This window comes from Notothenia coriiceps, unplaced genomic scaffold (assembly GCF_000735185.1).
Source record: "Notothenia coriiceps isolate Sejong01 unplaced genomic scaffold, NC01 NC01_scaffold00000339, whole genome shotgun sequence".
NCBI lineage: Eukaryota > Metazoa > Chordata > Actinopteri > Perciformes > Nototheniidae > Notothenia > Notothenia coriiceps.
The window spans coordinates 4,432,954-4,444,536 of record NW_011333040.1 but is presented as its reverse complement, the minus strand read 5'-3'; the positions used below and the strand labels follow the sequence as shown (position 1 = coordinate 4,444,536).

General features: G+C 39.7%; 2 protein-coding genes across 2 annotated transcripts in view; one reads left to right on the top strand and one right to left on the bottom strand.

The window, feature by feature from the left end:
- The window catches only part of glmna (glomulin, FKBP associated protein a), a 458,443-nt gene extending 456,039 nt beyond the window's left edge, over positions 1-2,404 (top strand). The window contains exons 15-18 of the mRNA XM_010768641.1: positions 849-912; positions 1,035-1,170; positions 1,907-1,977; positions 2,064-2,404. Coding sequence (XP_010766943.1) covers positions 849-912; positions 1,035-1,170; positions 1,907-1,977; positions 2,064-2,153 — 361 coding nt within the window. The 3' untranslated portion in view covers positions 2,154-2,404. The remainder of the gene's footprint in view (positions 1-848; positions 913-1,034; positions 1,171-1,906; positions 1,978-2,063) is intronic.
- Positions 2,405-3,973: 1,569 nt separating this feature from the next.
- Positions 3,974-10,919, bottom strand: cdc7 (cell division cycle 7 homolog (S. cerevisiae)). Its single transcript, XM_010776752.1, has 12 exons — positions 10,908-10,919; positions 9,739-9,829; positions 9,485-9,571; positions 9,240-9,375; positions 7,945-8,038; positions 7,678-7,820; positions 6,617-6,944; positions 6,343-6,450; positions 5,994-6,181; positions 5,723-5,805; positions 4,937-5,086; positions 3,974-4,386 (listed from the first exon to the last, which is right to left on the bottom strand). Exons 1-12 carry the CDS (start codon positions 10,917-10,919, stop codon positions 3,974-3,976), a joined length of 1,833 nt encoding a protein of 610 aa, XP_010775054.1.
- Positions 10,920-11,583: the final 664 nt, after the last annotated feature.

The following is an 11,583-nucleotide window of genomic DNA, read 5'->3' as shown; positions in this document are numbered from 1 at the left end:
TAAAAATCTATTTTTCCCTTTTGTTCATGTGTAATCCATAATAAAATATAAAATGATATTTGGATCTTTGTATCTTATTATTATTAGCAAAGAAAATGTAATGTTTTTACAACAATATACAATTAATCCTACCAATATAGAAGGGAACCGGGTTGGGGGGTCCCGAAAATATTTCCAATACCCAAGGGGGTCCCGACTGAAAAAGTTTGGGAACCACTGAACTACACAATTAAGAAAATAGTCAGTGAGCTTTTTCTCCTGACTCTATGATTTGAGGTTATTGTGTATTGCTTTATTAATCACTAAAGTATGTTTTTATAGATAAAGCCAATGTTAACAATTATTTATTCTATCAAGCATTAGTGTGCTTCCAGGCATGAGTACATCAGTTTTACATAGACTCAAATGTACTTTTGTCCCCATTGTCAAATGAATAAAATATGAAAGTTTAGTTTAGAGTGACACTAATTGAAGTATAGGATAACAAATGACTCAACTATGTCACATGTAACACTGTATCAGGGCCATTTATAGGTGAACAGTTTTTTATGTAGCCAGCAGTGGGGAGGGGTTGTGAAGTTACAATACATCACTTAATCCGCCTCTCTTCTCGAAGATGATGGTTCACCACTATCCTTCAAGGTTTTAATAATGCGTTGGAGGGTTCTTAACCTGATGTTATTAGTTTTAGCAATCTCCTTAGTTGTTTTCTTTGCTTGATACAGGCCAATACTTGGACCCTTCCTTGACCTCTATATGCTGTTGTAGTGCTACCCTGTCATTATTACATGATTATGTTCATACAAAAGTGAGTGGGTGAACCTGATTGTTTGTGTTGTTTTAAACAGAATCATGGAGTCTCTGAACCTGCTGCGTTACCTCGTCATCAGAGACAAAGTGACAGAGAACCAGGTGAGGGTTGTACCTGAGTGAATGCTAGTTGGATGATTTTACAAACATCCATTCTTGTTTCTGATTCCCATGGTGCATCAGTGAATTCAACTCATCGTATGTTTCCGCTGCTGTTCTTGCAGACGGGGATCTGGACGGAGCTGTATAAGATAGAAGATACGTTCCTGAAGCCGCTGCGTGTCGGAGTAAACATGTCGAGAGCTCACTACGAGAGGGAGCTCCACGACACCCTGGCGACCAAGAGGGGCAAGGTCAAAGGTCAGACCAACACACTTATGTCTTTAGAGAGGTGCAGGAATGAGTCTTAAAAAAAATTAGTTACATTTTAGCACTTATGGTTCCCTCGTCTCAAAAAAGGTTTGTGGTTAGATGCGTAAAATGAGTTATGTGGTTAACACAAACTGAAGAGATTTGAACTTTATAACCTGAACTTTTTGAAAATGGATCAGTAAATACCCCGCTGGTGAATGTCTGAAGCTTTTACGTGTTTAAGGTCCCATGTCATGGCCATTTCTACTGATCATATTTCCATTGTTGAGGTATACTAAAATTGATTTATATTGTGCAATTTTCCAAACTCACATTGGTTTCTCATACAGCATCTCTGTATAGTATGTGTATTCACTCTCTGTCCTAAACGGCTTGTTGGAACCGCCCCCCCCCCACCCTTTTACTTCAGACAATTACGCTTAAAAAATCATAAACTGGTGTAAGTATGTGAAGATTAACCTGCTGAACATCTAAGTATCATAGACATGTGGTTCCCACAGAGCTTATTTCCTGCTGTATTCAGAAATCCTTTGGAAATTCCCGTTAGCTTTTTTGAGGGAGCCCTTGCGATGCTAACTTCCGCAACAAATCCGTCATTATTGCACGACTAATTCAGTTTCACAATTATTATCCAATCAAAAGCTTTTGCAGAATAACACCTTTTTATACAAAAGCCTGTAAAAATGTTATAAAGTATTTAATATACATGTTTACGTCTCCGCAGCGGAGTCCATGCTTTCTGTGTCCGTTGGCAAAGAGAAGCTGCCCAACATGACCTCAGAGTCTCAGATCCAGGTCAGTGATTCTCTTATACAAATCGTGATTGTTTTCATACTGTGCTGATAGAAATGTACTGATTGAATTTGAATGTGTTCCCCCAGGCTCTGCACTCGGCCTTGCACACCTTCGACATGATCGAGAGTGTGTTGGTGCGGATAGAGGAGCTCACCGAGGTGAAGGATAATCTTTAAGCCGAGCCGACGAGTTTTGTTCCTCATCGTCTCAGGGGCGAGCCAACACAAAGCCTTCAATGTTCTGTTGATGTATTCTGTTTAAGAAAAGCAACAGAAGTCTGTAAAACATTATTTTCAAGTGTTTCATGTCTTTTTCTTTTGGTATTTCAGCAGGTGCTTTAAAATTTGCATTGTGTTTATACAAAGATTCAAATGATGGAACATTTGTATTGCTTCTTGTACACACGAGTTAAACAAGGTGGACTGTTTCTGTTATGAAGTGTGGTTTATTCTGTGGCAAAGAACAATTCAGTTGTGGTTGGTTAATGCTGCATATCTGAAATGTGCATCCAGAAAAATTGCACATACAATGTCAGTTAAAGGTGGGGATGGTGTAATTTAATTTATTTCTTATATTCCATGGAATGTTCTTAACATCCCGATAGCAATGAATATATTACATGCTTTGACAATAAATCCATAAAGGTCATTGTGGAAGCTGTGGTACTGTAAAAAGCACGACCAATAATTTTAGCCGGCCCGGCTAAAATAACTGGATACCTACCTGCCTGCCTACCTGCCTGCCAGCCTTCCATCTGTGCACAAACTTATCTTGTGTGTGTTGGAGGAGGGGCTCTGGAAGGAAGTGGCAGATTTTTTCCAGCTGTGTATTTTCAAATTCTAGCGCACTCGAGCTGGTTTCTCCAAAATTACATACCCCACCTTTTAAGTTTGTAAAGAAATGTGTGAAATCCAACCAAAGGATTAACTACATTGCTATTAGTTGACAAAAATGAACGGTCATATTAGAGCTGCAGTTCGGTGCGTGTTCTGGACATTTGTGAGATATTGTCTTAATTAGTCTCGGAATGATTATGTTCAAGCGGAAAGAAATGGACCCTAGCTGACATTTGTGCCACATTTCAAGAAGTTCCCTCTAGGACTTGTGATATTACTTCAGGAAAAAGCAAAACCTGAAAACTGTGACAAGTCTGAACTGTGTGAGTAACTGCAATGATTATTTGAACTTTCAGTACACTCATTATGCTCAATATGTTACCTACTGTAAATGGCAGCCAATTGCCTTGACTTTCCCTTTATTAGAAAATCTAATTAGAATGAGGCAGCAATACACTTTCAGTGTCATAAATGACATTTGTATACAGCAATATTTATACTTCAATTCATAAAATACAGATGGAACTTATATGCACCTTTAAATTAAAAGCCATTTATTACATTGGAAACAGTCATCTTATATTGCTGTAATATAGTGACGATAGTAAACATACAGAATTCCCTCTTGCTAAGTTTACACAAACAGCTATTTAAGTGACACCTCCTCAAACTACCTTAATAAGACTCCTTAAGTTTCGTATTGTTCTTTTTTGGTCTTCCAAGTAAAAAGGTACAGAGGGTATCAGGGTCCTTCAATTGTAAAACTGTAAAGGCCAATAATGAGATCAATATAATGCCTCAAGTCAACCCTCCTCCTATCTTGTCCCGTGCACTATATTTGGGTTATACAGTGCACCCTTAAAGCCCTTTTAAGTATTGTTGTCCTTTGTAACATAGCTGCCATGGACTGCAGGCCTTTTAATAAGGAGCCTGCCTGAAAGGGTGCTATATTAAAATCTATGAAACATTTGGAGAACTCCATCTTTGATGTTTGAAATGTATCAGCTTGGTCAGGTAGTTTCTCCAAAGATGTACACTTTTCTGCAGAATAATTTAGTATAAAAAGGTGACAGATTGACTATGCTGCTGCTTTAATAAGCTTAACTATTGTCTTGGCATCATCTGGTTCATGGAACCTGAACCAAAGAGCAGGAAGTCTTTCACAGGTCTTTGAAGAGGGGGTGCTGCAGGGCCTGAGCCGCCGTGATCCTGGTTCCAGGGTTCAGGTCCAGAAGCCGGTCCAGCAGGTGGTAGGCCTCGCCAGGAACTCTGTCCCAGCCCCGCTCATCCAGCTCCACCTTACAGTCTGTTTCTGAGTTCCTGACTTCCTGCTGGTTAGGGAGAGCAGAAGAGAGAGACGAGGGGTTCTCTCCTGCTCCGTCTTGGTGCTGTTCAGCAGGACGATGTGTGGGCATAGCATTTTGGATGTTGTGAAGGCGGGTGGAGGTGGAGTCTCTGTTAGCTTCGGGGAGAGGTGTGACTTCATCTGGGGACGGCCTCCGCCTTCTGAGGGTCTCACACAGCGTCCTGAGGTCCTGCCGAGGCAGCTCCCTGCTGCACGCCACCGCCTTACCTGCAACAAGTGAAACAAAACAGGTTGATTATACGGTGACGTTGGATTCACTCACATTCACACCCTTGGTCATAAACTGTTTTTCTGAAATGACTGTATTCTTTTTAAAGAAAGGTATATTATCAGAATACTTTATTTGTCTCATAAATAAGATTTCGGGACAGTTGCTCCATTTTAGAATGACAAAAAAAAGAAGAATTGAATACAAATATTTATAAAAATGTATCAAGTAAGAGTGGTCCATTAAAAATATACAATAAAGATAAATATATATCTGAAGTAAATCCCCAATAAAAGATACAGTCAAAAATAGAATACAAATATTTATATAAAATGTGGTTAAAATGTGCACATTATACTACAATATATAACATGTTTGTTACAATATTAACAGTGTTATATTAGTATTCATAAGATATGAATTTGCACAGTTGAAAGTGTTATAGTTTGGGCTCAGCTGCAGTCTATTGACTTCCTGTGTGGCTCTGCGGTGCACTTCAGGGGAATTATTAGGAAAGCAAAGGAATCAGGTGAGTATAAGAATACAAACCAAAAGCCTTGGCTGCCTGGATGGTTTCTCTGGAGCCTCGTATGGTCATGATCTGAGTGAGGGCGATCAGGTCGTCGCTGGCTTTAAAGAACGGGTAGCGTCCGCTGAGCAGCGAGAGCAGGATCACACCAGCTGACCACACGTCTATAGCTGCAGGGCAGAGGGCAACATTAGTGACAACTACAGAGGGAAGTGGCCAATCAGATGCAGCGCCTCCTGTGAGGCCACCTCATTGTTAGCAATGAGAGAAACCGTTTGCATGCTGCTTTTATGTTACTGAGCCCTTGCATTTGGGCCTCAGGTCGGAAAAAGGACCGTTGCTAACCAGGTTTTATCCTTCTTGTCCAAAGATTGTTGATATATGAACACCATGATTCATTGAAAGATGATTTGGAGAGGACTCATTGCAAACTTAGTGTGTGAAAAGTTAAACGTTAAGTTAAAATGTAGGTGAATTGAACTTGTAACATTGCAAACAAAGAACATCTATAATGTTGGCCAAACGGCAAGAGGTGGTATGTTTTTTTATAATTTACATCTGAATGTTTGTATGAAGATGGCTTGACACAGCTATTGGACTTTTCTAACTGTGGTTTCCATGATCTGAACAGAAAGGAGCAGCAAACAAGTCTTACTTAAGTATTAACTATCAGGTAGCCTAGACTTCATGGTTTGTGTTAAGCTAACATTAGCGCTCGACAAAAAGGCAGTTTGGCGTGCCTCGCATTTCAACCTGCAGCAAGCGTTCTATCTGATCCTTAAGAAGCCGTGCTGTAAAGTACCAACCTGTTCCCTGGTTGGGACACTTTGTGAGGACTTCTGGTGCTCTGAAGCCCGGAGTGCCAGCCCTGGGAGCCACCTGAGGTTTCCTTTATTGAAGGAACAACATGGGGCAGGGGGTTTAAAGGAGGAACACACCAAAGGCATTGGACGGATGAGTTGTCTTTCAAATCTCTAGGTTGAAATGTATTTAAGGAACTCTTTTCTGAATGGTGAGTGAAAGTGGCTCTTAATGATTTGTTTCAAGAACAGAAATCTCCTCTCTGTCGGCTGTTACCTGGACAAGCAGATGTTGCAGACGCGGTCGCTCTGGTAGCAGCTGCAGGTGAGGCCTTGATGGACGGCCCTCTGAGGCTTCTGACCGCTGCTCTGGGTCCTGAGAGGCAGCGGGCCCCGGCCGGCCGCACAGTACCTTCTATTGGCCGGGTCCTCTGTTTTACTGGACTTTACCAGCAGAATGAGAGACTTTATGATGAGAAGAATACAGTGAGTAAGAAATGAACACTGATGATATCCTTTAAGAGGGTCTTCATTTAAACCAAATGAAAAAGGACTCTTGACTTTTCAGATACAATTAACAGAGAATACATGTCCTATACTAAAAAGTTACTTTCCACTGTGCTCACCTCTGCTTTAATGGCAGCGGGTTTGGTGGTGGCTGCAGCTGGAGTGCAGCTGTTCAGGTTCCTCTCTCCAAACACCGGCCGAGGCTGTTTGCGCAGACCGGACAGATCCTACAGAAAAAAAGACGGTGACATAATTGAGTTAAAGGCAAAACATTGGAAGGAAACAAATGCATAGACAAACACATTTTTTATAAAAATCTATACAGGAAATTCCTAACCCAAATTCAGGCGAGTGTGCCCAAAAAAGCAGACAGAAAAATATGAGTGCAGACACCTTTGTGTTGTTGGTACGAGAGGCGGAGGTGGGGACAGTGGTGGAGACACAACGTGCTTTTTTAACCAGAGCTTTCCGAGTGGCTGAGGAGGAGGAGGAAGAGGAGGAGGAATGAGGTAAGGTTGTTGATGGCCGTGGAGGTAGTGAGGTGGAGGCTGTGGTGGTGGTTTTGGGAGGGGGCCTAGGTGGTGCTTTGCTCCTCTGTGTGGAGTCTTGTTTCCCCATGGACCCTCCACCTTTTAGTGCTGCCCTCTGCCTCACCACCTTCAGGAGCTCGATCTGTGTGTCCGCTGTTCCCTGAGCCAGGCCGAAGTCCACCAGCGCATACCTACACACATTTTCAAACAAGGAAATACTTGATGTTATGTACTCATTTGTTCATCAGTTACATGACACATTCGGCACTTCTATGCTCACTTTTAAAAAGAGGACATCATTTTCATATTAGGAATCATTAAAGTAGGTCTTAGGACACATCAGGTAGATAGGAGTGTGACCTCTGTTTTTTGGATTCTTGACATGTATGACTAGAGGCACATTCTGGTAATGGCCAGTCTGATAATCAGTTCTACATGCAGACCTGAGGAGAGTGTGGGGGAACTGATAGCGGAGTAACTTCAGCAGGACATTGGTTCCAGCTTCCAGGAGCTTTTTTTCTGCTTTCCAGTATTATTGCTCGAAAAAATGATATTCCAATTCCATCACACTTGCGTCTTCCCAAACATATTCTAAAAAAGTCTCACTCTTGCAAGCTACTTGCTGCTGCGAGTCCAGATAAATACTGTTTCGATGTAGTTTGAATGTTGTAAATGTGACTCCGATCAAGGATTTTTCAAATTCTTTGTTCTTCGTGGAGGACAAGGTCACACAGGCTAAGAAATGAATATACAAATGCTCTTTTTCTATATAAAAGTATTCATTGAACTACTAGAGAGTATAAAGTTGTTACATAATTGCTCACAAAATCATTGGCACTAACCTATAAAAAAAGAAGAAGAAATGAAACCCCATCAGACGTAGTCATGCAGCTGCATTCCTTACAGAGAGATACGAGTACTCACGTGTTGCTCTTCCTGTTGTACAGGAAGTTGTTTGGTTTAATGTCTCTGTGGATGATTCCAAACTGGTGGACGTGTCTCAGAGCCTTCATCAGGTGATAGATGTACAGACGGACCTCTTCAAAAGTCAACGAGCCAATGATGTCCTGATGAATACATGGAGATAGGATCAGAACTTTTATAGGAACAAGAATCAAGAGGTTATCGTGTTTAATAACAATTACAACTGAAAAGCTGTAACCACATGTTTTTAAAAGAAAAAGTACAAACCACGATAGCTTGATGCTCCATATAAGGCATGACAATCACTACATGGTCCTCCTTCCTGAAACAATATGTTGCCCCTATCACACTCTCTTTGCCTCTGCAAAGTGAAAAGAAAAAGGACATAAATATTTGTATATAATAACAATAAAAACACAGATTTAACATAAATGCACCTTCATATATTCAAATGAGTGCATTTGCAAACGAGCTCAATTTGCTAAAGCATAACATAAAACCTTAAAAGAAAGAGATGAAACAAAATGATACAAGAGTGGTTTCATTGAGCATTTGACTAGACACTGTGTCTCACATCTCTAACTGCAGTACCATACGTTTCCAAGGGCAACATAACATACAAACAATAATACCTAGCAGATCAAAAGGAATTACTGATTTTAAACTAGGCTATTAGTAACACTATATGATGTCTATAGTAATTATGTAATATTGCAAAAGTAAAAAGAACTAAACATTTATAAAAAAGGTGATAGAAACCAAAAATCAGGAGTTCAAACAAACTCAGACTAAAAATCAAAATGACAAAAGCATTAACGATCACTGAAAGTATAATGGGGCTGCACAATGAATCCTACTTTTATGGGTATTGCAATATGGACCAGTGCAATATTCTAATAGGACCAGGCACACATATTGGCTAAAGGCTAAATATGTGTAAGAATACCTCTTTAGAAAAGTACTGTGATATACAAAGACAGAGATATCCACACTTAAATCAAATTAAAAAAACAGCCACTTTGCACAATTTATAACGTATGTAGTACCCTATGTCTATATGTTACTGTGTTTGTAGTTGATTGGTCCATTATAGAGGAATGCTATACATTTTGTATAATTAATCCTACTCTTTTGATATATGTATTTTCTACTGTGGAAATGTATATATTTGCTGTCAATGCTTTTATTGTATTTGAATGTATTTTATTATATTTAAAATATATATATTTTGAACTCATTTGTAATGACTGTTATAGTTGCTTCTGTGACAAAACAATTTCACAATTTGTGTGTAAAGTATATATCCATCATGTATCCATCTATATTGTTTTGGTACAGATCATCCCACCATGATCATTTATTTCAATGTTTTCATGATAATGAGAATAATGATGTGGTTATTGATCATTATTCTTTCCAGATCGTGCAGCTAAAGTCTAAACACTCATTTGAATAGACAACTCAAAAATATAAGAAGAATGAGCTTTTCAGTTGTTAAAGAAGCGTTCTGAAAGTCTGGAGATGTAAAGTCATTTGTAATCACACATCAGTGTTGGACTCACCCAGCGACAGTGAGACACTGAAGCTCAGCAGCGATGCGTGTAGGGTGGCTGGTTGGGATGAGGTGCTTCAAGGCAAACATCGCTCTCCTCCCATCATGCATCTGGGCCTCACCCAGAAACACAGAGCTGAATGTACCTGGTATACAGACACACATCTCATGAACACACTCTTCTGCTTCAACAATCCAATGATGTGTACGAGTGCCTACTTTATTAACCTTAACAAACGCTTCAAATGTATGTACCTTCTCCGATTTTGTCAGTGATGCGGAAAACCTTGGCCAGCTGGGGGATAGCTTTGTAAAGATTCTCAATTTCGATGTCCACATCTCCTGGAAGAAAACATGACAAGAAATACGCACTCATAAACGAACAAGATTTTTAAATCCAATAACATTTTAACATACTCACTCAAATAATGTGTTACAGGATGGAATATAAGACATTACAGAACATTAATAAATAAAAGTGTTTGTTTTCAAGTCATGAAGCAACTTACTTGAGACTTTGCTTCTCCTCCGCCCTCCGTCATGTTTAATAACACATCCCTCTGTGCTGATGCTGTCAGTGCAGACAGGAGACAACTCCATCTGAGACAAAGACAGTCAGAAAGGACACACTTCAAAGAGCTGCTAACTGAAACATTTGAATAAGAAAGGATTTAGAGTAAGGAGATTCAATACTTTATTGATATGTTAATATAGTTGATCACATACCGTTAGGACATAGACATATCTAAATTAGGGGTGGAAAGGTAAATACATTAGCTCTAGTACTACTGTACTTAAGTACAAGTTTGAGGTACTTTCCTGTAATAGTAATTATTATTATAGATTAAGATAATACTTTATTGATCCATTGGTAAAATTCACAAGCTACTCGGCAGTGTATGTACAGTGGGGCAAAAAAGTATTTAGTCAGCCACCAATTGTGCAAATTCTCCCACTTAAAAAGATGAGAGGCCTGTAATTTTCATCCTAGGTATACCTCAACTATGAGAGACAAAATGAGAAAAAAAAAAAATCCAGAAAATCACATTGTCTGATTTTTAAAGAATTTATTTGCAAATNGCAGCAGCCAACCAGATCATTTATCTCTTTTCCTTCACCAGGCTTCGAGTGTTGTGTCCTTCTGTAATTTTGTGTCAAGACGCTGTAGCATATGGTAGAATGGCACCTGCAGATTTCCACCTCATCCATTCGTCGAATGTTCGAGTGCGAAAAACTCCCGGGTCTGCACATAGTTCCTCAAAGACGCCTCGAGCAGGCTGCTGGAGCACAAGAAGTGCCACAGCCGTCCCTGTCGAGGGCTCAAGTAAGGAAAGCAAGTAACGACAGAGGTTCCTAACTCCAAACCCGTTTTCACCTGTATTAATTACTTACATATACACATACCAGTACACACACAGTCATAGTATACTGGACTGTGCAAATTACTGCATATTTAAAAGTTCTTATCTAATGTAAAACTCAACCATCAGGCCACAAGGGTTTTATTCCATTGCGCCCCATTTAACATTCTAGAATTGATGTCACATGGCTGGTAAAGGCGTACACAAGCATATCTTTTTCAATAGGAGCTTGTCACAGTCATACCAGGCTGAAGACATGGAACACGATTTGAGGTCTATTTACCGGTCATTCCAGCCTGTGTCCTTAATCAGCTAACCTCACTTTCCATGTTCGTTATCTGCGTCAGAAGAGGCAAGACGATACAAGCTGTAGTTTTGCTCCGACAGCCTCTTCTTGCAGGTCTAACCTTATTAGCACCGTGGTCCCTGTGTTGAGTGGCTGCTCTGACACCGAACGGGAAGAGTGAAGAGATGGAAATGGGCTTCCCTCCGGGTCGTTGTTTCCACTGCCTCAACAGAGCTAGCAGCCATATGCCAAAGAAACTATTGAAGAATTGACATTCGAGAACTCCCTCCCCCAGAAATACAGACAACTTGTATAAAATACTGTTGGCACACCTCAAAGAGAAAACATTTAACAAGCACAACTAAGTTGTAGCATTGATCAGTCTAGGTCTGTACAAACGTAACCCTCTCTAAAAATTTCAAATTGGCCAATCATGATTTCCTTTTACAGGATACACATAACTGTAGTGAGATACATTTATAAATATAAAATCCAAAGTGTATGAACCCTGTTTTTTATATTCTTGTAAATGAACTTCACAATTGATGAATCCTATAAATGATATCTTCATCTGAATCAGCAAATCGGAAAAGGGAAAAAACAGTATCAATTTTTTTAGGTTGTAGTAGCAGAATTAGAGATAATAAACATTGTCGTTAAGAGTATTAAATATGTCAGTACCAGACATTTATCAGAAGAAAATAATA